Genomic DNA, 27,819 nt, shown 5'->3' on the forward strand with positions numbered 1-27,819 from the left:
GCGTCCTGTGAACCGTCGGTAGCCGGCGGGCAGCAGAGCTGCAGCGGCGGCCACGGCCTGGCCCCCCGACGGGAGGGTCTCCGGATCGCTGGGAGGCGGCCGAACCCCTGCGGCGCCGCCGCCGGCGGAGGCTCCATGAGTCGGGGGACGATGCTTCAGCCCGGAGCGTGGCCAGGGGAGAGCTGTGCCGAGAAGCCGGCGCGGGAGGCGGGGGCCGCGGCGCTTGAGGGCGAGAAAGCAGTGGCCGGGGGCCAGCCGCGAGCCGCGGTGCGGTGCCCGGCCGAGCAGTGAGTTCGGGGCGCGGGGCGGGGACGGCGGGAGCGGCGTGGGGCCCCGGGCTCGGCACCCACGGGCGGGCGTGGAGTGGGGTGAGGTGGGCGGGGGAGGAGCCGGCGGAGGCCCCTTCGCCCCCTTGCTTTTAAGTAAGGTCGTCGGTGAAGACACTTTTGTATCCAGTGTGTCCGATGACAAAAGTTTTTCCGGAAGGCGCGTTTTAAAATTCTGGTTATCCAGTACCCTCCCCCACCTTTTTGACATTTCCGTATCTCTAAAGCTAAAGAAAGCTCCAGCAACTTGGGAAACAGACTCCAGAAGCATATTATCTTATAACCCACTCCATTAGCGCTTCCCCCCAACCTGTCGCGGCAAGGGGCTGAGGTTGTCGCTGTCACAACCCCAGGAAAGCTGAGCCACGCGACCTGCTTGTTCTTGGAAGGCAAGTCTGCGCTTGATGAGCGTCCCACCTGTTGGACAGACTTTGGACGGAGTCTGCCCCAATTCTTTTGCCCGTTAGCTGCTTAACTAGATGTCCCCAACCGCCTTGATTTTTAAATACGAAAGGCAGTGCTGCTTAGGTCAATTCCTTATTGAACTGTAAAGGCGGCTGCGTACATCGGAAGAGTTTACAGTTTCTGCAAGGATTTGGGGGCAGGGGTGGAAGCAGAATATAAACTTGAAGGCTGAAACTTTTCTGCACTTTCAAGTTCTAGTCACATATAAATGCCTTTGGAATTCCAAAATTGACGAAAGCATTCAGGTAACCAGTTTGACAGAGATCTTAATTGGCTGGAAATGTGCTTCCCCCCCCCATTTCCTAAAAAGGGGTCCTGGGGGAGCTGTTATTGCATATAATGTATTACAATAATTCTCACTTGCATGGCTCTTTATCGTGGGCTTTGACCTTCTCCTTGAGCACCCAAGCCCCTTGGGATGGTATTATCCACACTTAATGGGTTAAGATTTAGAGCAGGAGGTCTCAAACTCCTGCCCCCAGGAGCTAGGCAGGTGTCACATGGGTTCCTGGAGAGCTGAGTCCTATGGGGACAGGGTCCACTAAGTTCCAGCCTATAGAAGATTCCAGATATTCTGACTTTTGTTTGAAATGTCCTGATTTTTATTTTATTTTTAAATTACATCCAGGTGTTTCACTTTTATTTTTAAAAATTTTTTGTCTGTGCCACACGGCTTGCAGGATCTTAGTTCCCCCGTCAGAGATTGTCACCACTGGACTTCAAGGGAATTCCCCTGATTTTTAAATAGTAGCCTTTTATTTTTTAATTGAAACCACTGTGCAGGCCCATGTGAGCAGATGTGGCTGCAGTTTTGCTCCCTGGGTTTGAGCCCTACCTAAGACTCTGCAGCGGGTGAAGTTGGGGTGCGCATGGGGGTGGTCTTTGCCTCTGCCCTTTCCCAGCCTGTGCTGGTTCCTGCGCGGCTTCCAGGCTGACTGCTGCTGCCGCACTTAGGCCCCGGTGGTCTCAGCTGTGCTCCCCACCTAGCGGCCCTGGCCCTCAGATGCTGTTTCTCAGCCTCAGCTGTGTCGTGCCCTCCTGGGATACGCAGAAACTTTGAAGTCCAAACCACGGTCCCCCAAATACACAGAGTTATTTGGCAAGCTTTTCTGCTGGATGTGGTTCCCAGAGTCTGAGCACCTGGGGAAATGGGTCATGGTGCAAAAGGAACACTCTTCCCTGACGAAAAGGTTTTGTGGCACAGGTGCCTCTTCTCTCTACTGTCAGTAGAATTATGGGCGTGGAGCTGAAGGGAATGTAAACAACCCAGCCTAGGTTTGTCATTTTATCAGTTAGGAAACTGAGTTGCAGATTTGATAGGTGCACCTTGGCCAGGGAGGCGCAGGGAGTAGGTTTCAGGGCCAGGTTCCCTGATGCCTGGGTGGGGACCTCCCCCCATGTCTTTCTGGCTTTCTCAGCAAAACTAGGTAGAGGGCCATGACATATAATCATGCAGACTTCACTTTTTTTTTTCTGGAATAAATATTCCAGTTTGCCGTTTATTTACTAGCTTAATTTCTTTTTCTTCCTATTTTTGTTGTCTTTGATGATCTCATTCTCTTTTAACTTAAGAGAGCAAGGGGGAGCCAGGGAAAGGAGGTGAAGATAACTTCAAATATCAGCTTCTGAACATCGTATCTTATGTTCTGGGCTTCCTTGTTTATTATACGGGCAGTGGGGCTACTTCTCATTGCACTCTGATATTTTCTTAAGGGCTAGAGAAACTGTACTGCAGCATATAAACATTGCCATTATATACTTTGCAGTATAATGTGTGCACATCAGTTCTTACATGATGATATATGCAGCCTAATAGTTGAGTGTAGATATAAATAAATTGTGTAATAATGCCTGAACTAGGTCCTAAAATAGTTTTTGAATCTTGTGCTGTTCTGTCATTGGAGCCAAATCCCTTCTTTCCACCCAGAGAGTTAGGTTTGACCTGCACAGGAATTGAGTAAACTATTTGCATCTGGAAATATGAAGCACCATAAAATGCAGATGTTTTGAGATACCCCGCAGAGTCATTTTAATTCATTCAGTGGATAGAGATTATGAATACAAATCACAGCCCAGCTTTTGTAGCCATTATATTGTACATCCGGGCTGTGACTCTGAGAGGTGCAGTGAAGGGTAGGGGAAGGGATGGCTCATTTCCTACAGGCTGTACTGTAGGACACAAATCCTTGTGACCAAGCTCGCTGTGTTTTGCAAGGGAGAGAAATAGTGGGGAAGAAAGACATAAAAATCATACGGATAAGCTACTTCCTAAATCTCTTTCCTTCCTTTCCTTTCTTTCCTTTTTCTTAGTTCGCTTGAGAGCTGTGGTTGGCTGACATCCCTTGGACAAGCCCTAAGGATGGCTCACAAGATGATTCAGGGTCCCTTTTGAGGAAGTATTAGGTCAGACCAGGTTCAGTTGACTTGTTTGGACATTACCTCCCTCCTATCAGCAGGTCTCCTATACTCCATCCCCTGCTCACCTGACCCATACAGTTGAAACTTATGCTGTGTCACTTCTTCCTCTTAGCTAAGCTAAGTACTACAGTCCTTGAGGACCAGGATGGTCCTGGGACATGGTTGGTGGCCAGGCTGGACATGCTTAGGGGATTGAGAAGTGAGACTACTCCGTGGTCCTTCTCTGTCTGCCTGACGGTGGGACAGGGTTTGAATCTGGGGTCCACAGGCTGGCTGTGTGTAGGGGGGAACATGATGGGTCTGTGTACCCCTCTGAAGTGGAAGGCAAAATTATGAGTGTATTTATGTTTTTCTGGACTGAGGTTCTGAGGAAAGCTGTGGATTCTCAGAAGGGCTGTGAACAACAAACTGTGAAGCAGTTGTCCTTGGGTGTTGCTAAATGTGCTATTGTGCGAATGTGTTTTCCCACCCATCTTAGCAGCCCCGGGGAGTGCGGTGGCTGTCTTTGATGGGGTAACAGCGACTCCCTCCTGCCCCTTCCCCCTCCTGGATGTAGAACCTGCTTCAGAGCTGGGATGCATCTGAGAAACCTCCTTGTTGAGGGTGTCTTGGTTGTCCCCAGACACCTCTGGAAGTCACGTGGAATAGCCCGAGCCAGTCATGGAAAGTCCACTTGCAGATCGGAGGTGGAATTTCAGCCTGGGTGCCGGGACTTTCCCGCATTTGATGTGTTGTTCACTCATCTCTACAACCGCTAAGAGGTGGAGAAAGGCTGGGTTGAGTGGCCTTTGCTTTTCCTGTGCCTGTGTGGGATGGTGCATGGTGTCACAGTGGTTGACACTTTCAGCAACACTGCCTGGGCCATTAGTCTTCTAGGACAGGCCAAGTTAAGCATGAACTGCCGCGTTCAAGTCCAGAGAGCTGAACAGAGTCATACTCAGTTTAGCTTTTTTAGATAACTAAGGGAAGCTTGGTGCAAATGTTCATAATGGTGAGTGATTAAAGTGCTGTCTTGTTAGCTTTGCATATATGTTAGAATTCACTTTTTCATATCATGTGTTTACTTGTATCAGAAATTGAAAAATTGGCTTCACAGAAATGTCTTCTGCTTCTCTGAGCCCTGTGTTTTTAGCTTATAGCTTTTGTTTTGGGGAGTAGTGTAATTTTGTCTACATGTAGTAAGTAAGCACTTTAAAATTAAGTTTTCAAACATTTATTGTTATCCAGGTCTTTGAAAAGAGCAAGAGGAATAATAATAATTTAGTAGACAATGTCATGTAACCTACTCAATGGTGTATATTGCCTTAATATTGAGAGTAAAATAATTCATCTCTGAGAGAAAATGGGAGCTTGAAAATACTTTAAAGTAACATTATGGTACTAAACTAATAATTTTCTAAGTAGAAATTATTAGCATTTTGGTTTTAAAATTTAACTTGACTGTGTACTTGAGTATGACTCACATGCCAGGGTCCCCAAGAAATCAAGTCAGATTTAAGACTTTTACTTTTCTTTTTTTTTTTTTTTGCGGTATGCAGGCCTCTCACTGTTGCGGCCTCTCCCGTTGCGGAGCACAGGCTCCGGACGCGCAGGCTCAGCAGCCATGGCTCACGGGCCCAGCCGCTCCGCGGCATGTGGGATCTTCCCGGACCGGGGCACAAACCCATGTCACCTGCATCGGCAGGCGGACTCTCAAACACTGCGCCACCAGGGAAGCCCAAGACTCCTACTTTTCTTCACTACTTTTCTAGTGATGGGTATGTTTTCTAGAAGGAAACTTTTTGCTTTGGTGATCATTTGAGCCTGTGGACTTTAGTGGCCTCTTTGTGCTAAATGGTGGACACGCCTCATCCCTACCCCAACTTGACACACACAAAAGATTGCCCAATTTCTGAAACTAGTCAGCATCAAGGATTTTATCTTATCATATAATATCCCCTTTCCTTGCATTGTTTCACTGTCTTCCCTTCCCATGACAAAAATTTAAACTTCTAGCTATTTCAGATTTCCAACTTTAAATATAATTTCTTTTTGTTGTTATTTTCAGCTTTAATATTTTGATACTTAAAAAAGTTAAAGCAGAAGTTTATTGAGTGAAGTATTTTCTTAAATAAAATTATTTTAATTTTTCTTGCTTTCATATATCTCTCTCACTTTCCAGTTGATGGTCCTTATGTTGGATGAATATTTCATTTTGGCTGTTAAATGTCTTATTTTCTGATCATATTGATTGAGCTTTATTGCTTGAACTTCTAACTTATCTTCTCTCCAAGGAGATACAGTAGCTTTTAAAAGCCATATTATAGTTTCCCTGGTGTCCTTGGCAAGTTAGCAAATGTCCTTGGCCACATGTCCTTGGTGGCCATGGAAGTTGGCAAACGTTTGTGCAGGGAATCTGAATGAAATCTAGTGTGGCTACAGTAATTTGAATATACCCCAGGCCTCCCATTCCTCAATTTCTGCTTTACTTCTTTTGTATCTCTTGAGTCACCGCATTTCTATTACCAGTAATCTCCCTTTCTGCTCTGTCTTCCTTTTGCATTTAGTCTCCTTTGCGTCCCTTTCCTGTTGGTCTTTGACGGAATTTGTATTTGCGGCTGTGCAGAGAGATGCTTGTTTAGAGAACCTCCTCTGGGCACTGGTGTTGCCATTGCACTTTGGTTATTTTGTAGATTAGAAAGGAAGGAGACGAGTGCAGGTGAATATGCCTGCCCATAGCCACAGAATGGCTTGACGTGTGAATAGATTCATAGTCTGTTAGAACTAAGAACTGGAAGAGGAACCATGTAGATCATTTAGGTCTTGTCTAGTCTTCTTGTTTTGAAGATGAGAAAACTGAGGCCAAGATTAGGGAAGTGGCTTCCCCAAAGACATGCTTCTGATAATGATACTGCGAAAATGATTCACTTAAATGCCTGTTTTATAGGATCAGAATTTCTCTCCTATTTGATAACGCTAGGAAGGAGGCTAAAAGATAACATTAAACTATTGAAAAAAGACCTTAACACATTTAGTCACTTTTTATTTTAAGCATTTGATGTATAGTCCCTGCGAGTCTGGTTTCTGTTTGCTTTTAACCCTGGCACGGGCTCCATGGGTGACATCACACCTGTTACTTGAAATCTCACTGGGGTTAGAGCACATGGAAAGTACCTTTTCCCTAGTATGTCCCCTCAACCTCACAACGTTAAAAAAGACAGGCACACACGCCCTATCACCTTTACGTGGAGAGAAGAAAAGGAAGAAAGGAATAAGAAATGATCTTACCACTACTCTACACGAATGGATGTAGCATGAAAATTAATAAGACTAGCTAACGTTTTTGAGTGCTGAGTATTTATGCGTCTGTTTTCACAGCAGTCTCTTGAGGTGAGCGCTCTTACTGTCCTTTTTTTTTTTTTTTTTTTGCGGTACGCAGGCCTCTCACTGTTGTGGTCTCTCCCGTTGCGGAGCACAGGCTCAGCGGCCATGGCTAACGGGCCTAGTCGCTCCGCGGCATGTGGGATCCTCCCGGACCGGGGCACGAACCCGTGTCCCCTGCATCGGCAGGCGGACTCTCAACCACTGTGTCACCAGGGAAGCCCTTACTGTCCTTTTTACAGGTGGATACATTTAGGTGGTAAGAAGTGTGGTCACTTGAGTTGCACGGTTATACATATGGCTAGTGAGGAGTGGTTGAACCCTGGGTGACTCCAGCCATGGCACCCCCAGCGAGGCCACCCACACGGCATGTGCCCTGAGGTGGTAGGTGGTAAGCCATTCGTGCCGGAGCATGGATGGAGCCTATCACAGGTAGGAAAGCACAGGCTAGGGTCGGTCAGGTGTTTGGACAGAAGTGTGGGTGTGTGTAGGGCAATCACAGAATACAAGCTAGAGTGGTGGGACGGGTCCAGATTTAGACGTCCTTGCTTATATGGGAGCCATTGAAGGGTTTCAGAGGGGTGGAGGGTATGTTAGTGCCCAGCTCAGTCTCTGTCTCAGCGGCCCTTCTTCTGTCTCTTGTTCCCTCTCACTTGGTCCCCTTTCCTCTGGCTGGGCTGATGCATGCGGAGCTGGGGGGCTGAGGGAATCCAGGGTGTGAGTACGTCTCTCGAGTCGCTCACCCGGTTCCTTAGTAACTCCTCCTTCCTGTGTCCAATGTCCAGGGTGCCTGGAGCCTCCTGTCTTGTGTGAGGAGTAGGGGTGTGCTGTCATGGGGAGGGAGTACTGGGAATTGGGGGTCTAATCTCTCCTGATGTGTACACCAGCCAGTTTCCTTGTGTTCAGCCCTGGGTGTCTCCTATACCATCTGAAGCACTTGGTACCTCCAGTTCCTGAGCCTTACTGGGGCCCTGCAGGGTGTACTGGTCTTCCCTTCCAGCAGATGCCCCTCCACTGGCCTCGAGGCTTCCCTTGTCCTCCGTCCCTTCCTACCCCTTCTTCCACTTTTGGACGGTTTGGGCTTTCACATGTCTTGTGGTTTCAGCAAAGATAGAGTTGGCACTTCTCTTTCCCATCATTGTCACGTTGTGGTGTATCTTGAGGGGAAAAGGAGGCATCTTAAAAATCAGAAGTCCCGTTTTTCATCCTTGTCTGGCACCCAGTGGAGTCTTCTCCGTTTCCAGGACTTAGTAGGTTCTTGTTAGCTCACTGAAGGAGCCTAGAGACTCTTTTGGGAGCTGTTGTGCTAAGTCCCAGTGAAAGTATGCGGGGTGCCAGGGATGTGCTCGGCAGAAGGCGGGTGGCTGCTTGCGTGTGGGCCTCAGGGACCAGGAGGGGCCTGAGGGAGGTTTTGTAGCTCTGGGGACTTGTAAATCTCTTATCCTTGTTTTTAGAGTAGCTCTTGTAAAATTTGCTTGTGACATACTAAAGTTGGCACTTGGCCTGCACTCCTGTATACTTTTATTAGTACCATCTCCAGCATGGCATGGCTTCACTGATAAGATGCACGCTAAGACGCTTACATACATGAGGCATTAAAGACGTTAATTTAAAATGAGCCATGCAGCCAGTGGAGTGGTGTAGAATGTCTCATTTAAAGTAAAAAACTGAATTGGAATGCTAGAAACATGAGTCTAAGATAAATAACCCATATTTTATCAGACTGTCATCATGTAATGTGAAAAAGTTAAACTTTGCGTGTCATAAATTTTTTCAGCAGTTGCATGTTGTGATAAGAGGGAACTTGTCAGCGCAACAAATTTTTGAAATGTCTAACTTGGTGTGATTTCAGCGAGGAGGACATGTATCGTGCGGCGGATGAAATAGAAAAGGAGAAAGAATTACTTATACATGAAAGAGGGTCATCAGGTATGTTTGGAATTGTTTTCTTTATAGAGTTCCTACTGTTTATAGTAGAAAATGCAGTTACATCGGTATATCCATTTCCATGAAATATTGAGATGTACTTCCTAGGAAACGTGTGTGCGTGTGGTCTTATCTGTATTGGATTATTCATTTTGCTGAGGTATGTTTGGGGAATACTGTTTCCTGAGGTTTTACAGTTTTAATACAAATACTTCCCCTGCGTTCTTTACATTCATATGGTTTTTGCACCCATGAGGCTTTGTTTAATCTCTTGACACCACTCTCTCTCAGTTCTTGACTTGCTGGTATTCTTAGAGGGAGAGTTTGGGTTTGAAGGGCATTTTTCATTTCAAGTGGAAGAACTTACTGAGAAGCCGGCTCTCCGGGTCTTTACGTGCAGAAGGCCATGTGAATTTGATTAACTGATAAGGAAGAACGGTCATGGGACTGAGAGCACTAATTCTCCCGTCATTTCATGATCTTGTGTCCATGCTTCTGCTCAGTCGTGCCTGCTCTGCTCGCCCCACCAGGACCCGTGGACCCACGGCTGCTAGGGTGAGCCTCTGCTGGGGGCACGGCCGGCGGGGCTATGTGTGGAGAAGTGCCTCCTTCCTTCCTTGCTAGCCTTGTGCGGGAGCCCAGTGGAGATGCTCCGAGTTGGGGGTGTGCCACAGATGTTCACAGGGGGCACTTTCTCGTGCACCACTTGTGTGATGTGTGTGTTCTGGTTTAAGAACTAGCTCCTGTTTGTCGTATGGTTAGCAAAGCATTATACGTGTAATTAGGAACAAAAGATGCAAAGTGGGGTCTTCGATGATAATTTTGGAGTCTTCCTCACAAGGAGTTGGTGGAACTCTTCACTGTGGCAGCCAAGGGAGATGTTATGGTCCCCCATAACCTTCAGAGGATGCGCGAACCTTCTGCTGCAGTTGCACTCAGTTCACGTCGGATTCAGTCCTTAGCAGTCATGTTCCTGAGGAGAAGGTGCTTCTTCAGCCATGGTTTATTCCTGCTGTGTGTGCAGGGGCCCCTTGCTTTCTCGCTCACTCTGCAGGCTCTCTGTTGGAATTCTCCTCTGCCCCCCAGGGAAGGCCTGTGCAGGTGCTCTGGCTTTTCAGGGGGCCTTGTCTGAGGCCTTGTCCAGCTTTAGTCTGAGGTCAGAATAGATCCCTTTATACCCTGAATCTCAGTCCTTCTGGGTTCATGGCCCTTCCTGCAGTAACATCCTGTAGAAGTGCCTCTGGTGGGAAGCTCTGTCCGTATAAAAATTTCTTTATTTTACTTTCTTTCTTGAATAACCCCAGACGAATTTTTGTTTTTTCTTATTTTCTTGATGATTTTATTGCATTGTCTTCTGGTTTCTCTTGTAGTTGAAAGTACTGCAGTCAGTCCGATCCTTGGAAATCTGTCTTTCTCTGTCTTCTCTTTGTCTTCAGTGTCCTACAGTTTCTCCTTGAGGTTTCTTAAGTATGGATTTTTTTTTCTTTCTTTTAAACATTTTGCTTGGGATTTTTTTTTTTACTTTTTGAATCTGAGGATGGCTAGTTTTCATCAGTTCAGGAGAATTCTCAGCCACTATCTTTCTGAATGTTGCCTTTTTCCTATTCTCTCTACTTATTCCTTTCATCGCTCTAATGAGGTGTTTGCTAGCTTTCATTCAGTCATCCAGGTCCCTCTGTTACACACCCTTTCAAATGTTTTCTGACTTTCAGCCTCTGTTGCATTCAGGACAGTTCCTTCGGAAATATTTTCTTTTTCTTTCTTTTTTGGAAAAGTTCTATTTTCCCTCTGAATTTGCTTGGTCTTTTTTTTGATAGTGTATTGCTCTTTGCTCATGTTTTTATTCCTTCCTTTATTCCTTTAAGCATTTAAACATACTCTTTCAGGCCTGATAATCCCATTATCTGAAAATCCTGGCAGGCCTAATTATGCCAGTTGCTATTTTTCCTTATTTCTTGTTTCTTCAGGGTTTGAATTCTAAGCTCAGCTTTTGTGTATCTGTAGAGTATATGCAGCCTGTCTTGAGTGTGAGAGGATTTGGCCTTGTTTCTGCCAGGCACCCAGGGAGTCACCTGCCTTGGGCCACGTTAGGTTAATTTCTGGGTTTGAGCTTCCAGGGTCTTGCAGCTAGTGTGAAGTCACACCCTGGCCCTGTGTGAGAGCCGGCCCGTGGTTATGAATTCTCAGGGGAGGCTTCCTCTCTCTCCGAGTCAGAGCCCAGGCCAAGGCAGAGAGTTTTTTTATGCTCTCTCTTTGTTAGTGAAAAGCTTTTTTTCACCTAGTCCAGGCAGGGGTCAGCAAACTATAGCTCCCTGGCCAAATTTGACATGGCCCCTGGTTTTGTAAATAAAGTTTTATTGGAACTTCTTGGTTTACACATCACCCATGGTGATTTTCATGCATAGTAAAGTTGAGTAGTTGTGAGAGAAAACCTTACACCCTCAAAGCCTACGTTACTTACTCTCTGGCCCACCAGAGAAGAAGTTTGTGATTCTTGCCCTAGCCTCTCAGTTGAGAGTCCCAGCGTTCTGGAGGGGTTCAGTTTTAACTTCCCATCCTCTGAGAGTCTGAATCCTTGTCTTTGTCACCATATGGTGGTATGGTGGTTAAGGAACAAACCTCTTGGTTAATTTGGCTTCTGGTTGCCACTCTGATTTTCAGCTTCCCCCTTTGTGTTTTTTTTTGTGTTTGTCTTTGTGGGGTTTTTGTGCCACTAGAAATGTTCTTTCCTGGGAACAGTAATCAGTCTGTGTTGGATGCAGTTAAACAAAGCAAGGAACTGTTGTATACTTAAACTGCTTGAGGTCAGGCACTGCCTGTCCTGTGTCTCCGGCTTCTAGCCTGGAGGATGGCATGCGGTGGCTGTTGGAGTCCTCCTCCCAAAGAATGGTGGCAGGATGGGACTGAAAGTATAATTTTGATGCTAGCGCTTTGTGAGTATCCATTTTCCACCCTCAACTGTGTCCCGCGGACCTCTGATTCAGCACAGGGCTGTGGCTTGCGGCTTGGCCTCTGAGCCCGCTGAGCCTTCTGCCTTCTCCCCTCAGTCCTGGGGTGTGGTCTGCCTCCCTGACCAGGGGCCGAGTCCTGTCTCGGTGCACACAGGAAGAGGACTGCAAGTGAGGAGAGTGGCAAGGCTGGACCTTCTTCCCGGGAGGCCCTTCCTGAGCTGGAAGCATGCTCTGCCTCGTGGCAGAACGTGCCCCGATAAGTGTCCTCAGCTCTGGACATTTGTAGTTCCTCAAGCTTTGTGGGGAGGTGAGTAGGAAGGCGATAAAAGGGAAATCTTCCCTCCACTAAATAGACACTCAAACAGTGTTTATTGACTTCAGACAATGACTGGTTTGTATTTGAGGGTTGGCCCTGCAGCGGTGGTATTTGTGGTCTCCGTGTATTATGCTCCGGGGTCTGTTTCACCTTTAAGCCGGTCCTGACTTATGCCACAGAAAAATGTATCTGTATATGTGTTATTTTCCCTTTTGTGTAAAAGGTTTGTTTTCCTTGTGAAAGGATTTACCATGAGATTTTTAAAACAGGCGGTTCTTAACATTTTTTGTTTTTTAAAAAAATTGGTTTACCTGAACTGCAAACAGGGATTAGGGGCTCCTCCTGGGCTCCTGCATCAGTCATCCCTCATCTGTCACACCCTGTGTGGTGAGTACCTGTGGTCCTTTCTTCTTCAGTAGTCTCCAAACACATTCAGGACAGAATCTGGGGCTTTAACGTCTTCTTACCCCCCGTTCCTAGCTCAAAGCTTGGCACATACTAGACATACAGTAAGTGTTTATTGAATTGAGCTGAATATAACATCTTTATTTTGTGTTCAGCTTCCTCCTGAGTAGATATGTTGTAAGGTACTTCTGTGTTTATATCCTGATTTCTTTGCTAACATTGACTTCTTCAGTATTTTAAAAAGGAAGTCAAGAGATGCCTGGGAATTTACCTCTTTCTTCCTAGGACATCCACACAGACATACGCATGTGCGTGCATATGCACGTGCCACAAAACCAAATCTCAAACCTCATACGTTAAACAAGGAAAGTTTAAAGGCTATTTTCTTACTATATCGTTTGATCATAAGTTGTATTTTTTAATTTGGGGGGATGTGTTCTTAGAGTCAGACAAGGTCTGTGGTTCAACTAATGTTGAGAGCTCCATTAATTTCTGGCTGATTATCAACAGTTTATAGCCTTTTGGGATCAAGGCGGGATATAACTAAATAGAGACAATTAAATATACTTTTGTAGTAGAGGTCTTATCTCTTTGTATAATGGATGTAAAAAACAAATTACAAATCATTAGATGTATCTTCTCAGAGCTTAGACTGCTGCGTATTTAATGTGAACATTATTCATGGGCACCTGGGTCCGTGTGGTTACAGGTGCTGAGGGCACAGCTGAGAAACAAAACAAAGCCCCTGCCCTCAGGGAGCTCATGTTTTGTCGTGTGTGTGTGTGTGTGTGGTGTGTGTGGTGTGTGTGTAGGGGTGGGGAAGGCAGGGTGCAGAAAAAGAAATATGTCAGGTGTTGATCAGTGCCAACAAGAAAAAGAAAACCATGTAAGGGGAATAGAGTGAAGGTGTGTGTGTGTGGCATTTTGATATCGGGCATCAGCGTCAAGAGGCGAGCAGAGAGCGAGGAGCGGGTGCCCCGCAGGTAGGGCAGGAACCGTCAGCGTGGGGAGTGGTGGGAGCTGAGGCCGGAAAGGCAGCGGGCGGCCCGGGCACGAGGCCCTTGTAGGTAGTGAGGGAGTAGAGTCGAGTGTGATGGGAGGCCTTGGAGCCCAGCGGTGGTGGGTAGCATCTGACTTACGTTTTAAATGCACCCCTCTGGCTGCCGTGTGGAGAATGGTTGGTAGGGTGTGGTGACAGGGAGGCCCACTGGGAGCCCTCGGTGGTCACCTAGGAGCGAGGTGCTGGAGGTCTGGACCAGGTGGTAGGCAGCAGTGGAATTCTGGATTTTGAGGGACTGCAGTGAGCGAGAAAGGAAATCTCAGGTAAAGCAGTACCATTATTCTGATGATGCTTTGTTTCATTGTTTCCCCCTCCCCACCCCCCCACCCCCCCTTTTTTTTATTCTTTAACAGAACCCAGATTAAGTGTAGCTCCTGAAATGGATATCATGGACTATTGCAAAAAAGAATGGAGGGGAAATACGCAAAAAGCAACATGTATGAAAAAGGTATGATGCCTGGATGCACGCATTTTGAGTCTTTCCAGTAGTCTATCATAAGTAATTATTTAATATGTCCTTTTGTACTTTTCGATGCTAGTTATGACAGCTGCCACTAGACCGTGTAATTATTGGTGTCCTAACGTTAGAGATGAGGAAACAGGCTCCAAAGATACGGGACTTGTTTGGAGCCACAGTGTTAACATAGAATCATAATCAGTTATTCAGTAACGTGATTTCTTTGGAAAACACATAAATGGCTCTGTGCTGTTCAGGGTTGGCCCAGCCATTGGTTGTCCTCTTGGGGTCATTTGGGAACACTGCCCTTCTGGCCTGGTGAGGTAAAAGGCGCAGACGTCATACATCTGCTGTCCCGCTCAGGTTTCTTTCCATGTCCTCCAGTTCTAGGGGCCTGGACTCTCCTGTACCTTCTAAGCAGAGGGATCTGGAACTGCTTCCTTTATTTAGGGCAGCAGTCCCCAACCTTTTTGGCACCAGGGACAGGTTTCGTGTAAGACGATTTTTCCTCGGTCTCGGGAGGGGCGTGGTTTCGGGATGATTCAAGCGCGTGACATCTGTTGTGCACTTTATTTCTATGATTATTACATTGTAATGCGTAATGACATAATTATACAACTCACCGTAATGCTGACAGGAGGCGGAGCTCAGGTGGTAATGCGAGTGGTGGGGAGTGGCTGTAAATACAGATGAGGCTTCGATCGCTCGCCTGGCGCTCACCTCCTGCTCTGCGGCCCGGTTCCTAACAGGCCACAGACCGGTACCGATCCATGGCCCAGGGGTTGGGGACTCCTGATTTAGGGCATCCCAGGAGCTGTCCCCCTTTCAGTCCCATTGCATAGATTGGTGACCCTGAGGTAGTCCTTCCAAGGCTGTGGGACATCAGGGATTCCCATGACACAGTCCCACTGTGGCTATGACTGGGTTGGGTCATTGCTCGAGTCAGGCCCCTTGACCCACTCCCACTGCACAGCAGGTCGAGTGGCACATCCTACTGGTTCCCCCTCAAATGTATCCTGAATCCAGCGTTCCTTTGTAGATTGAAGTTGCTACTCCAGTTGACACTTGAATAACACAGGTTTCAGCTGTTTGGGCCCACATCTATGCAGATTTTTCCAATAAATATGGACTACAGCACTACATGCCGCATGGATGCAGAGGGCCGCCTGTAAAGTTACATGCGGGATTTTGACTGAGTTGGGGGCCAGCGGTCCAACTGCGCCCCACATGCACACCCCGGCACCCCAGGCTGTTCAAGGCGTGGCCTTATCTGACTTCCTCCGAGCTACGGAAATGGCAGTTTCACCCTAATGCTTCTACCACCTCTTGTAATATGGATTATACCCTCTACTTATTTTTCTCTTGGGATTATTTACGTTACAAGTTTGAACGCACTTCTGGCATGTTACAGATATTGACCTGTCATGTTTGATAGAAATATCTTTAAAATTTTTGTTTGTTTAGAACTGTACTGTTTAGGATTTAAGAGTGTTAAGTATTTGAATATATTTGTTCTTGTCCTCAGAGCTTCATTTTGTAGAAAATGTTGTGCCCCTTTCATCAGGCACCTCAGCTGCCCATGCCTGCCCTGAAATGGGCTGACCATGCTCGAATGCCACTGCCACTTTTGAAGCTCTGAGAGCCAGTGTCAGCCCTGTTTCCCACAAGTCTGGACTGTAGACTACTTGTGTCTCAGGCACTCGTTAGAGAGCTCAATCACGACGTACCTGGGACTCTCAGTTCCTGCCAGAGCTTAAGAACGTTTAGATTTGTGTGGCCATCTGCTGAATATGCATATTGGCTACTTGTAGATTTTGTAAAAACCTCCAGCTCTGTATTAAAGTAGATAACCAGAGGCCAGGTATCTAAACTGTATTTTCTCATCTTCCCCAGAAATGCTTACACTGACATGCAACCTTAATTTTGGATCTCAGTCTCTTTAAAGGATCTTTTCTAACAGTTGGCACCTTCAAGCTTGTAATTGAAGATGTTTACTAAGTTATCCAAGTGTTCCATATTTTGGAACTCATGCTGAAGTCATTCCTCTTTCATTTCAGTTTGAGTTAAAGATATGACCCTATAGTTGGACCCTTCGGTGACCAAATAATCAAAGGCACATCAGTTAGAAAAGCATCCCATCGGGACCCGTGGCAGTCAGAGCATTTCTGGGCCTGATAACAGCTTGGATCTGTTATCTTTTAGTCCTTATTTGTCTGATTGTTTTGTTTTGGATATTCATTTACACACTTGGAAAGATACAGTTGCTGTTGAACTAGCCATCGTGAGTATTCGGGGTAGCCAGGGGTTCACCATAGGGAAGAGGTGCATATTAGCAGGCATGAGTCTGCTTGACGGGCCCTTACATTGCAGCGGTTGGGCCACTGAATAAAAATGCAACTCTCAAAATTTTATTATTGGAAAGACGTACTTTCATATCCACTTAGAACACCATCTTGTGACTTGAACCTTGAAAACAACTAGTAACAGGGTCCAGTGCCTGGACACAGGATGACTGTCTACATGGTGCCCACCCCATGAGGGCGACACTTCTTCTTTTGTGTAAATGTGGGTAGGAAGCAGGGTTTCGAGTGATTGTTGCGGAACAGCAGGACTAGCGAAAGGTCTGCCAGGTCAGGGGCGAAGCCGTGCGGTGGGGAAGCCGTGAAGCTGACGCTGACGCCTGAGCAGCGTCCAGTGGGGAATCAGTCATCTGGGCCCCTGGACCAGGTCGCTGGGATTTTATGCTGTCCTTTTTGGGGGGCATGCTCCAAATGGTCCATTTGGATGGCTGTATTTGCGTTGACTGAGCATGTCACTGAGCATTTTCATTTCCTTGTTTCACTTGCAGGCTAAACAAGAATGACACTTAAATCCACTTTTTGAAAAAGTCTAACAGAATTTATCCAGGCACCTCCTAGCATGTAGTTTTTTTATGTATTTCACGGAAATTTTGGATTTGGGGGTATTATTTTTAATGTGGATACGAGCTGGGTACATCTCTCTTTTCTTTTCTGTCTCTTCATTAAAGAGTTTAGGGTCAATCTAAACACAGATTAAAGCCTTCAGAATGCTGGTTATTAATAAGTGAATGTTACAATGGTTGCTAAGGGGCATATAACTTCAACTTTGGGGTGGCTAGTGTTTTAATAATACTTGGTGTATTATTTTATATGTTCTAGTATGTTGCGTCTGCTACATATGCTGATACTGTGTACAGTACTAACATTTGTTAATTTCCTTTGATTAATTAAAAAAAGAATTCAAATATCTTACATGAAAGACTCAGCCAGTCTTGTTTCCGTTCTTCTAGTGATTGGGGGCACACTTTTTCCACAGGAATAAAATTCTCCCCACTCTCTGAAGTCAGTAATGACCATTTTGAATTCTCTGATGCTTTTGTCCAGGGCTACGAGGAGGTGTCTCAGAAATTCACCTCCATCAGGCGAGTCCGTGGAGATAATTACTGTGCGCTGAGGGCCACGCTCTTCCAGGCCATGAGCCAGCCGGCTGCGCTGCCCTCCTGGCTGCAGGACCCGGAGCTCACGCTGGTACGCTGCTGCTGCAGGTTTGAGTCTGCAATGTTTCCAGTTGCTTTTGTGAGAAAGACTTCCCCTTCTCTGCCCTGTGCTATGTGCTTGTACTGTCTGCGGTGTGACGTCAGTGTGTGGGTTTATTCAGTTTTGTGTGGCTGAGATGATTTTGCATAGCAAAGTGACCAGAAATGATTGATATTTCCCCAGAAGAGGAAGATGATAAAATTTCTTCAGTGCTTCAGCTTAACTAGAGAGCAGGTGTTTAGGGTTTGTTCAAAGCACTTAGGGCAGTTTGACTTCAGTGTTGGAGTCTCTACCAAGTGGGCTGTATATTGTACTATCTGAGAACCTGCTGGGGTTTTAGGAGGCAGATTTCTGTGATTCTAACTCCAATTCAAGGAATCGGCACCCTCTGCAGTGTTTGGAGAGCTGGCGTGGCAGGGGGCAGAGCAGCAACCCTAGAAGAGAGACGGTTGCTGTCAGCCTGGGGGAGGCTCCCCGGGGAGGTGAGGGTCAGGGGCTGTGTCCCAGGCCTGGCCCTCTTTAAGGTTTTAAATCTGCAGCCTGGTCGTGACACCCCAAGAAGTCACATCATCAGTGTGTCGTGTATCCCCGACACACATCAGCTTGAGGTCATGATAGGTTGGATGATAGAATACCCCAAAAGAGTTTGGTGGGCAGGCACGATTGAGCAGAAGTCACAATATGACATTACTTGGAAGAAAATAGGAAACCTTGCGCCTGTATTAAAACAGAACCCCAAATGAAAACTCAGAGTGCTAGCTGTGGGAGATCTGCCTTACCAGCAACTTATGAGGGGGGAAGGAAGAGTCAGGATTTTAATGGATTGCAGGCCCAGTACGAGCCCACTGATGTGTGATGCCTGCAGTGATAAGGAAGCCCTGTCTTAAAAGGAGCGCTTCTAAAACACAGGCAGTGACAGCCCTGTCTTGAACAGGGCTGGTCACATCCCATCTTGAGGACCCAGTGCAGCTCTGTGCCTGTACCCTCAGTACAGGTGGGAGTGTGCCCGACAGGGCTCGTCTGCTTTGGGGAACAGTTGAAGGAGCTGGGGTATTTGCCTAGAATAAAGACTTTTAGAGGATACTGGTTGGCAGTTAAGCTAATTAGAAGTCTGTTAGGTGAACGGGGTATCACATACCCTCAAAGAGCAAAACCAGGATCAGCGGGTGGAGGATACCACGTGTCTCTCAGGTGATTATCTACTTTATAAGCTGGTGTAAAATCACGTGTGTATAAACTATTTAAATGATATCTGTGAAAGATACTTTCTTCTAATCAAAGATACATTATCTTTTTTTAATATAAACTTATTTATTTTTGGCGGCTTTGGGTCTTCGTTGCTACGTGCGGGCTTTCTCTAGTTGTGGCGAGCGGGGGCTACTCTTCGCTGTGGTGCGTGGGCTTCTCATTGTGGTGGCTTCTCTTGTTGAGCACGGGCTCTAGGCGCATGGGCTTCAGGAGTTGTGGCTCACGGGCTCAGTAGGTGTGGCGCACAGGCTTAGGTGGTCTGCGGCACGTGGGATCTTCCCAGACCAGGGCTTGAACCCGTGTCCCCTGCATTGGCAGGCGGATTCTTAACCACTGCGCCACCAGGGAAGTCCCAAAGATATGTCATCTTCAGCAGATTTCTCAGTATTAGCTTTTTTTTTTTTGAGAAAGGAGCAAAAGAAATTGATACACTAGGCTATTTTTAGCTTTGCAAATTAGACATATATCAATACTGAAATATTTCAGAATTGTTGGTCAGTCAAAAGCATGCCTGTGGACATGAGACACTGCTTGGGAAGCAGACATGGGTGATCTCACTGTATTTTGCTTTAACTTTTGTTTGACCGCCATAGCTTTATTTATTGATTGTGACAAAATCCTCCTCAATTTTAGGCTGCTTTCCTTTGAGCCTTTTACTTTAAGGGGCTGCTTAGATTTATGGACTTAATTGATGTAATGAATTGGACTTTTTAACTTTCCAAGGAACTCTGGTGCAAGTAGTGCTCTACATAATTAAACATACAAAATACGCTCCATGAAAGTAAAGCATAATTTTTATTTTACTAACAGGATACATTTGGGTAAGGTTATCTGCCAAATTAAAAATAGTCTAGGTAGGTTGTGCTTGGTTTCTGATCGGTATGAGAGCACGTTGTGCGTATGAGCAATGGGGGCTTTAAGGTGGTTTTCCTGACTTCATTTGAGTCATGCGGAAATTCTCAAGTACTCTTTCTAATTTCTTCCCTTTTCTGTATGTATCAGTCAACAAGTAGAGTTTTTCTCTTGGGAGCATAATTAGTTGGTCACAGTGGTATTATTTTTGTCATCTAACCTTTCTCGAATGCCAAGAGGCCCACGTCAGAGAGAAAAAGCACATCATACCTGTCCGTGGGTTTAGTATGAAAGTTTATTAAACTTTTCTTGCTCTCATCCGACTAGAAGACTTGTCCCTGTGTTGACTCTTCAGGCCCCAGCAGAGTCCCTCGATTTGAGCACTTTCCTGACAGGGTCTGTTTTGCCATGTGTCTTGGGCGGGTGACAGATGCACCACACGCCTCTCACTTGAAGTGCCAGTGCAGAAAGGGGTACACAGACTTGGTTGTCGCACTTGACCAGACTAGTTTTTAACCACCTCCCAGGTGTCTCAGGCAGCCTCCTGTGGATGGCATTCCATCCCTGTTCTCATGCTGGCCCTTCCGCCTCGTCTCCTGTCGGAAGGTCCACACTGACAGGGGTCTCGTTGGGTGAGCGAGAGGGCAGTGCAGCGTGACTGGAAGAAGTCGGGGTGGAACCAAGTACGAATACCGCCAGGTGGTGAGGCCTGCAGAAGCCGGCGGTGCACCGTGGTGGTGGGGTACCCAGACCGCCTCGCCCCGCAAGTGGGGCCTCTCTGTTACCAGAGACTACTTGTGTAACTGTAATAAGGAGGCGTCTTAATATTTGTTAACGCTCGTGATTAAGACAAGCAGATCAGGTGATACTTAACTCAATTCTCCAGAACAAGAACGTCTTACAGGAGTTTTGGTATGAAAGTCTCTGTGCCCAGTTCCTACCCATCTTCCTACTAAATCAGAATAACTTGTATCCTGTCATGTTAATTAAGCCATGCTTGCTGTTACAGCTTGGTATAAATTATGGGGTTTAAAATGGGGTAGGCTCGCTGTTACAAACACAGTAACTGTCTGACAAATAAGTCTGTCTCAGTTTACCCTGATCCTTGATCTTTCTGAATTGCCAAGGGCCTCTTCTGACCACTACCCTGCATCCAGTGACAGTCAAATGTCCTGGTGTCCACGGGGCTTTTAGAAGTCCTTGGAGCACTGACCACTTCTGGGGACATAAAAAGGCTGCTCTCAGCAGGCAGGTTGGAGGGAACCAGTTTCAGCATTGGTACGGTCTCCTGAACTGCCCAGGCTCTGCAGTAGCCCACCTCTTCACACTGGGCATTGGGCAGGTCCTGGGACACCTGAGTTTGTATGTGAGTCTGTAGACTCAGAACCAGTCCTGGCCCAGCCTGCAGGCTGCATACTGTGCTAAACATCCCTTGTCCTCAGCTTGCATTTCGTCAAGAATCCGGTGAGCCCAGAGAAGCTACACACCCTGTAGCTGGCTGTATCTGCTTCCATTTACATTTGGAGAGATGTTCTTTGTAGCGTTTTGCCATTTTCCCTCTCTCCTAGAACACGCATGGTTTCAGGAGATTCAAGGGAAGTAGGAGCGCTAGACCGAGACCCTCCCCTTAATGTGAGCTCAGTGGAGGCGAGCGAGCCCAGGCCGCTCGTCCCGTGCTGCTTGGCTCCTCTGGCCTTGCTCGTTCGTGGCCCGTCTGACAGTTTGGCTGCCTCTCACCTCCTGTCATCATGTCTTGGCTCCCTGTCTGTCGTTCCCGCTTCTGCCCAGATCCTAGTCTCTGTGTTTGACTGTAGTCGGATGATCTGACCGTGACCCTGACCTTGGACGTGGCTTGGTCTGGCTGTTCTTAAACTTGGGCAGCAGCTGGGTCCCCAAGAGGTGGTATCCTTCGGGACAGGGGTCCTTTGGTTCCATAGTTTTAGAATGTCTCTGAGGGGTTGGGACCTGTGACAGTGTTTGCTTGCTTAGGGTGGGATAGACTGTATATCAGAACTCATGAGACAGTTTGGGGATGACACATTCTTGTTACTTGCTATCCCTTTAACCATGGCTCTGATTTCGAGAATTGTGGACATTTCCTAGAGAAAACAGGCTGTTTTTATATTTCACTCACAAATGAAATTATACCTAAGCTAATTAGGCAGTTTAATACTTTATTAAGTATTTCCCGTCATTGTTTCTTGTTTTTCATTTTGTTTCTTCTTTACCTCTCCCTTACCCTAACAGAAGTCCAGTCTCCGTGTGTGTAGTGTAAAAGAATGGCTGTGTGTGTGTGTTGTATGTGTCATGACCCCCTGAAAGCATTTAAAGCTATCCTCATTTTTTTTAATCTGAGTAAAGAATTTCAGCTCCATTATTCTTTCCTCATAGTTTCTTTTCACACCTCAGTTTTGGGCTTTCTCCAGGCTCCCCACAGCTCCCAGCATATACAGCCCTTGATAATTATTCCAGCAATACTTTGGCCCATGCGTGGAAGGAATGAGGAAACGGACTTTTTTTTGGGTTTTGCTCGGTGTAGTTAGATCTTTGGGGTCTCTTGAGTAATTGAGTATCGTGCCTGCTTTTTAGGTACATGCACAACGTCACGTGATGCTTATGTTTTCTGGGCTTCCTTCCACCCCGTTTCCCAGCTTACATCTGCGTAGCCAGTATTTTCTGCTCACTGCACTTCTCTGTGCCCAGTTGTGATTTCAGCTTATTGCCACTTGAGGGCATTTTAGAGTCTGGTGATAAACCAGAGAACCTGAGAGAAAGTTGGCAGCAGAACTGCCCACATGTTGCTGAAATGTAGGACAGAGTGGGTACAGAGCTGGGCTGCTCTTGGGCGGGTAGTCATTTGTCATCATAAGAAGATGAGAACACAACCCCTCCCCCATTAACGCCATCATTGTGATAACCACCTGAAGAGGAATTTACGTCCCTGTTGTGGTTTTGTTTTTTTGTAGAGATGAAACCACCGTAGTTTCACATGACTGCTGTAAAGAGAAAGTAAAACTGGAGTTCCCGTTCATGCAAGGGTCTTCAGAGCCTTAGATTCCAGGAGAACTGAACACATGGCCTCATTTAAAACTGTATTATAACTGTTAAACAAACTCAGGTTCTAGGGAGGAATTAATTATTCTCTAATGATCTTTTGACTTGGAGGTGAACTCTTTTTTCCTTTCTGCATTTCATAGCACTGAAGGGACATGCCTGTGCCCGGCCTAATTATATGGATTTCTCCAAGACTGTTGGGAAAGTCTGAGTTCCCATGCTGACATCGATCCGGTTATGTCCCAGCTTGCTTTTCAGACTCCAAATTCTATTGATGATGAGGGGAAAACAAAATAGCAAATGCTCCAGGAAAAAAAAGGAAACAGGCAAAATAATAGTTGAGCTGTCAGTTCTCTAATGAGCTAGCCCATCGCAACTCCCTTAACCCCTGCTTCTTGTTCTCAGTTGTATTTTCTATCTTACTACACTGATTAGTTAAACTAGATACCATAGTGTTTCTTTCTAATATTAAAACTTTGATGATAGTGTAAGTATCAGAAGTTAGGTTTTATTTTCCTAGTCAGGAAAGGAACAGGTTTTTACCCTATCCTGGACCATCTCACAGGCCCAAAGCGCCTTCCTGAGTCAGGCATTAGGGAGTGGTAGGGAGGCACCAGTGAGCCCCACAGCTGCTTGGGTGGTTTATGCGAAGACCTGGTGTGAACACTGCCTTCACGTACCCTTACAAAGTGCTGTGGAATGTTCCTGCCCGCGGCTGGAACCCAGCCAGGTACATTGTGCCTTTGGGTCTCAACCAGAACTGCCATTTCACTGTAGAAGCCCTCCTCAGGGTGGGTCTTTCCGAGATCCTGACTTCCAGATTTAGGTCCGCCGTCCTAAACCCAGACAGATGTGCAGGAACTAATTCTGGAAACGAAGGTAGGTCTTGTAGGCGTCATTGTTTCTTATAGCTTGGATCGTGTGATGGCCTTTCTGGAATGTTAACATTCTCTCTCTCTGTTTCTTGATACTCTAGTTACCAGAAAAACTCATAAGCAAATACAGCTGGATCAAGCAGTGGAAGCTTGGACTGAAGTTTGAGGGGAAGAGCGAGGCCCTGGTTGATAAAATTAAGGAGTCCCTCACTTTACTGAGGAAGAAGGTTTGAAACATGTAGTTTCCTTTCTGTGATAAGTGCAAAGCTCTCACTCCCGGGTGCCCCAGCACACCACTTCTTGGCCTTCACTTAGTGGATTACCACACGCTCTTGGCTGGTTTTTAGGCAAAATAATTCTAAACGAACACAAACACTTCCTATGAAGTGTTCGGTAAAATGAAGAAATATCAGCATCGTGTATTCTCGGAGGAGATGATGTGTTTAATGAAACGTTTAACTTTGTTTAAAGGAAACCGTACAAATGTAGTCTTTTCTTCTAAGTCCTGACAAGTTTCAGGGATATCATGTAGTCCATATCTCTTACAGGATTATCAGTGATAACGAATTCACATTTATTAAATTCTTCCCAGTTATGTTCATGTTTTAAGATTCTGTCCATATTTATTAGACTTGTTTTCTTTCATGATGATTTTCCAGTGGAGCAGATTTAGTAACTTGTCCTTTGACAACTGTCCTGAGGGTTTTTCTGAAACAGAATTGTGAGGAGGAACTTGGTCTGCTGATTCCCAGTGATTGGGTTATTAAATACTCCCTCTTCTGTGGCTTTCCGCTGCCTTATGTGGGTCGATATCCTGCTTGCACACTGGCCCACACAGAACTCTAGGTTGCTGGCCTTTGAGCAGCCTAAAAGCTCTCCTCACCAGGGACCCGGGATTGAGGGCCTGTTAGTTGCTCCAGGCTTTGTAGATGGAGGAGGGAGGCCGGTAAGGAGGTGTCAGGCATCGGCTTTCAGGATTTCCCCAGCACATACCCTGGTTGTTGATCTGTTTACTTGACTGTGGTCTGCCCCCATGAGACTTTCAGCTTCACCAGAGACTGTCCTGTCGATTCCTTTACAGCCAGTGCCGGGCACTGGGCCTGACACGTAATAGGCATTTGGTAAATATTTTGTTGAATGAGTGGAGGGCCCTGAGTTCCTGGAGCCTAGTTTTTATTTACAAACACGAGAAATGTGTACTGGAAACTATACTGTCGAAGGAAGACTAGTGATGAAGAAATGGGAGCAAGAGAAGGGGAGAGGGGGTCTGTTCTTGTTGCCTGTTGGAGCAGAGCACAGGACTCAAGGGGGCTGGGGGACCTGCGCCTGCCCAGGCCCTGGGTTAGCAGGGGGCTGAGCACAGGGCTCTGGCCTGTGGGAGTGAACAGGAAGGCTCTTCAGCTCAGCCACTGGTGACGGTCTCCTTTCTAACTCCTTTAAGTTCTTGTGAGGTTGCTTTATTAGCTGTGCCTACTGTAAGTAGATCCTCATTTGGGGGAATGTTTAAGTGATTCCAGTTTGTAATAGCATTAAAATTATACATTAACACTCTGAGCAAAAAAAAAAAAGCCTCTGAGCTGCATCGTTAGCACTTTGTACGTGCCAGGCTGCACGCTAAAAGTTTGATGCATTGTTTAATTCTCACGACTCCCTGGGTATCGTTGCTGTGGTATCCTCACTTTGCAGACGAGGAGACGGAGGCCCTGCAGAAGCCACCAGCTGCTCGGTGGCAAGGCCTGTATTCCACCCTGACTATCTGACCCCAGAGCTGCGCTCTTGCCTGCCAGCTTGGTCCCCTTCTGGAAAATATGAGGTGTTCCAGCTTGCAACCCAAATATTGGAGCGAGTCCGGTGGCACAGTCATTACTATTAACACTTACTCTTGTATTTAAAATTTTAATGGTTTTCGGGAGGAGCAGTAGTTACTGGTTATTCATAAGGATTAGTTTTATGTTGGCACCTCCTATCCTCGTTCACTTTAACTTAAAAGCACATATGTTTATAGGGTTTTCTTTTTCACTTAAAGAGTTTGCTTATGTTAGCTGAATACCTGATCCTCTGCTTTACTCTGAATCAGAAGTCGGTAAGAATTTCCGGAGTGGATTTATTCATTTGAAACTCAAGTGTATATTTAAGAGGTTAGAAGGGTAAGTTTAGTAAACAGATACTCAGGATACCCCGCAATCTTCCTGGCGCATCTCCATGTTTGAGGGTTGGCTTGGTGTTTCTGGGTGGTAACGGCTGCTGTAAACCCCTTAAGGGGAGGAGTAGTTTCAGTTTCGCTTCACAGCGTCTCACACGGGCCTCACACACGCGTGTTAGCTCTCCTGTAAGTATTTCTGATTGACCGGTTTGATCTCTTTGCCTGGGAAGATAGGGGAGTTGAAATTTCCATTCCGTGGCCCTAGAGTTCTCCTTAGTACATTATACCTTTGTTTCAAGTTAGTGGGGGAAGAAGTGAATAAGGAATTTGTGAGGTCTAAAGAGTGCCATTGTTTGAGCTGGAAGCTTGAGCATTGAGCGTTGGTACGTGACCCATGGTTGCCTGCCTATCTTGAAAATAATTTTGTGCTCATCGTGTGGAATTTTACCAGGGACTTTTAGAGCAACAATTTAATTGTTATGTAACTTTCTTATCACAGTGGACAGACTTGGCTGAACTGAGAACTGCCGAAGCGAGGCAGATAGCTTGTGATGAACTGTTCACGAATGAAGAAGAGGAGTACAGCCTCTATGAAGCTGTGAAATTTCTCATGCTAAACAGAGCCATCGAACTATATGATGATAAAGAGAAGGGAAGGGAAGTGCCGTTCTTCTCTGTGCTTCTGTTTGCTCGGGACACGTCAGGTGACCCCGGACAGCTGCTGAGGAACCATTTGAACCAGGTGGGGCACGCCGGTGGCCTTGAACAGGTGAGCTGTACCTTTGGGAGTATATTGGCCCAAACAGCAGCTTCAGCCGCCAAACCTCATCCCAGTTTCTGTGGGCTAGGAGTTGAGGAGCAGCTGAGCTGTATGGCTCTGGCTCAGGGTCTCGGGAGGCTGCAGTTGGATCTTGTTCAGGGCTGCAGTCATCTGAGGGTGTGATTGGGGCTGGAGGGTCCACTTCCAGTATGGCACACTCACCTGGCTGTTGGCAGGAGGCCTCAGTCCCTCACTGGGAGGTGGTGGGAGGGTTCTGTTCCTCGCCATGTGGGGCTTTCCATAGGGCCGCTTGGGTGTCCTTGTGACGTGGCGGCTGGCTTCTCTCAGAAAGGGATCCAAGAAGAGAGCAAGGAGGAAGCTCCAGTGCCTTCTGTGATCTAGTCTTGCGAGTCACGCACGGTCAATTACACTCTATTCTGTTTGTTAGAAGCAAGTCACTTAATCCTTCCCGCATTCGAGGGAGGAGTGCCAAAGAATTGTGAACCTATTCTATAACCGCCGTGGTTATCTCAGCCTGGGCTTGCTTCTGTAGTGTGGTGGATGGGATCAGTACCCTTGGCTCCAGTAAACAAATAGATCAAGCTCTTGGAAGAGTCCTCTGAAGGGTCTTGTTTTTTTTTTTTTTTTTAATTGAGGTGAAGTTCATATAAGACAAAATTAACCATTTTAAAGTGTACAACTCAGTCACTTTCGGTACATCTGCGGTGTTGTGTGACCATCACCTGTGTCAAGTTCCAAAACTGTTTCCTTCCCCTGAGAGAAAACCTGGTGCCCGTTAAGCAGTCACCCCCAGCGATTATCTGTTTGATTGTAGCCATTCGAGTGGGTGGGAAGTGGTTTCTCATTGTGGGTTCGGTTTGCATTTCCCTGATGACTTTTCATGTACTTACTGGTATTTGCGTATCTTCTTTGGAGAAATATCTGTTCTATTCAAGTCTTTTGCCCAGTTTTTAAACTGGTTATTTGCTTTTTTATTGTCGAGTTGTAAGGTGTTCTTTGCATATTCTCTACACGAGTCCCTGATCAGACATAGGATCTCTTCTTGATGATGTGCTTGTTTATAACGACCCATATATACAAAAGGACTGGGGCTGGGCCCACGGGGAGGAAGAAAGGTTGTGGCTGAGCCGTGCCATGCACCTCGGGGACACCAGGGCGGGAGTGGGTGGAGAGCCTTATCCCTCACCGTGGCTTCCCGCCTCATCCTTCAGTGTTTGCTCTTCCCCCAGGTTGAAATGTTCCTTCTCGCCTACGCTGTGCGCCACACCATTCAGGTGTACCGGCTCTCCAAGTACAGCACTGAAGAGTTCATCACCGTCTATCCCACCGACCCCCCCAGGGACTGGCCGGTGGTGACGCTGATCGCCGAAGATGACCGGCACTACAACATCCCTGTCAGAGTGTGTGAGGAGACGAGTCTGTGAGACACTCCTGGACAGCCTGGTGCCGCGGCTCGGTCCTTGGGACTGCAGGTCCCTTGGAGTGACCTCTGAGGACTCTTGGGCCTTGTGAGCCAAGCTGGACTGGAATGTTCTGAAGACTAGCTTTTGATAATCAGAATTAATCAAGTTTTCTCCCTCACCTATGATGCACTATGTTTCACTGGGGGCCTTCAGAGCACACCT

General features: G+C 46.6%; 1 protein-coding gene across 1 annotated transcript; it reads left to right on the forward strand.

Annotated features, from left to right (window-relative positions):
• On the forward strand, positions 1–27,819 carry OTULIN (OTU deubiquitinase with linear linkage specificity). Its single transcript, XM_065875071.1, has 7 exons — positions 1–287; positions 8,422–8,498; positions 13,581–13,675; positions 17,089–17,232; positions 23,372–23,497; positions 25,913–26,182; positions 27,424–27,819. The coding sequence occupies exons 1-7, from the start codon at positions 136–138 to the stop codon at positions 27,616–27,618; spliced, it is 1,059 nt and encodes a 352-aa protein (XP_065731143.1). The 5' UTR covers positions 1–135; the 3' UTR covers positions 27,619–27,819.

Source organism: Phocoena phocoena, chromosome 3 (assembly GCF_963924675.1).
Source record: "Phocoena phocoena chromosome 3, mPhoPho1.1, whole genome shotgun sequence".
NCBI lineage: Eukaryota > Metazoa > Chordata > Mammalia > Artiodactyla > Phocoenidae > Phocoena > Phocoena phocoena.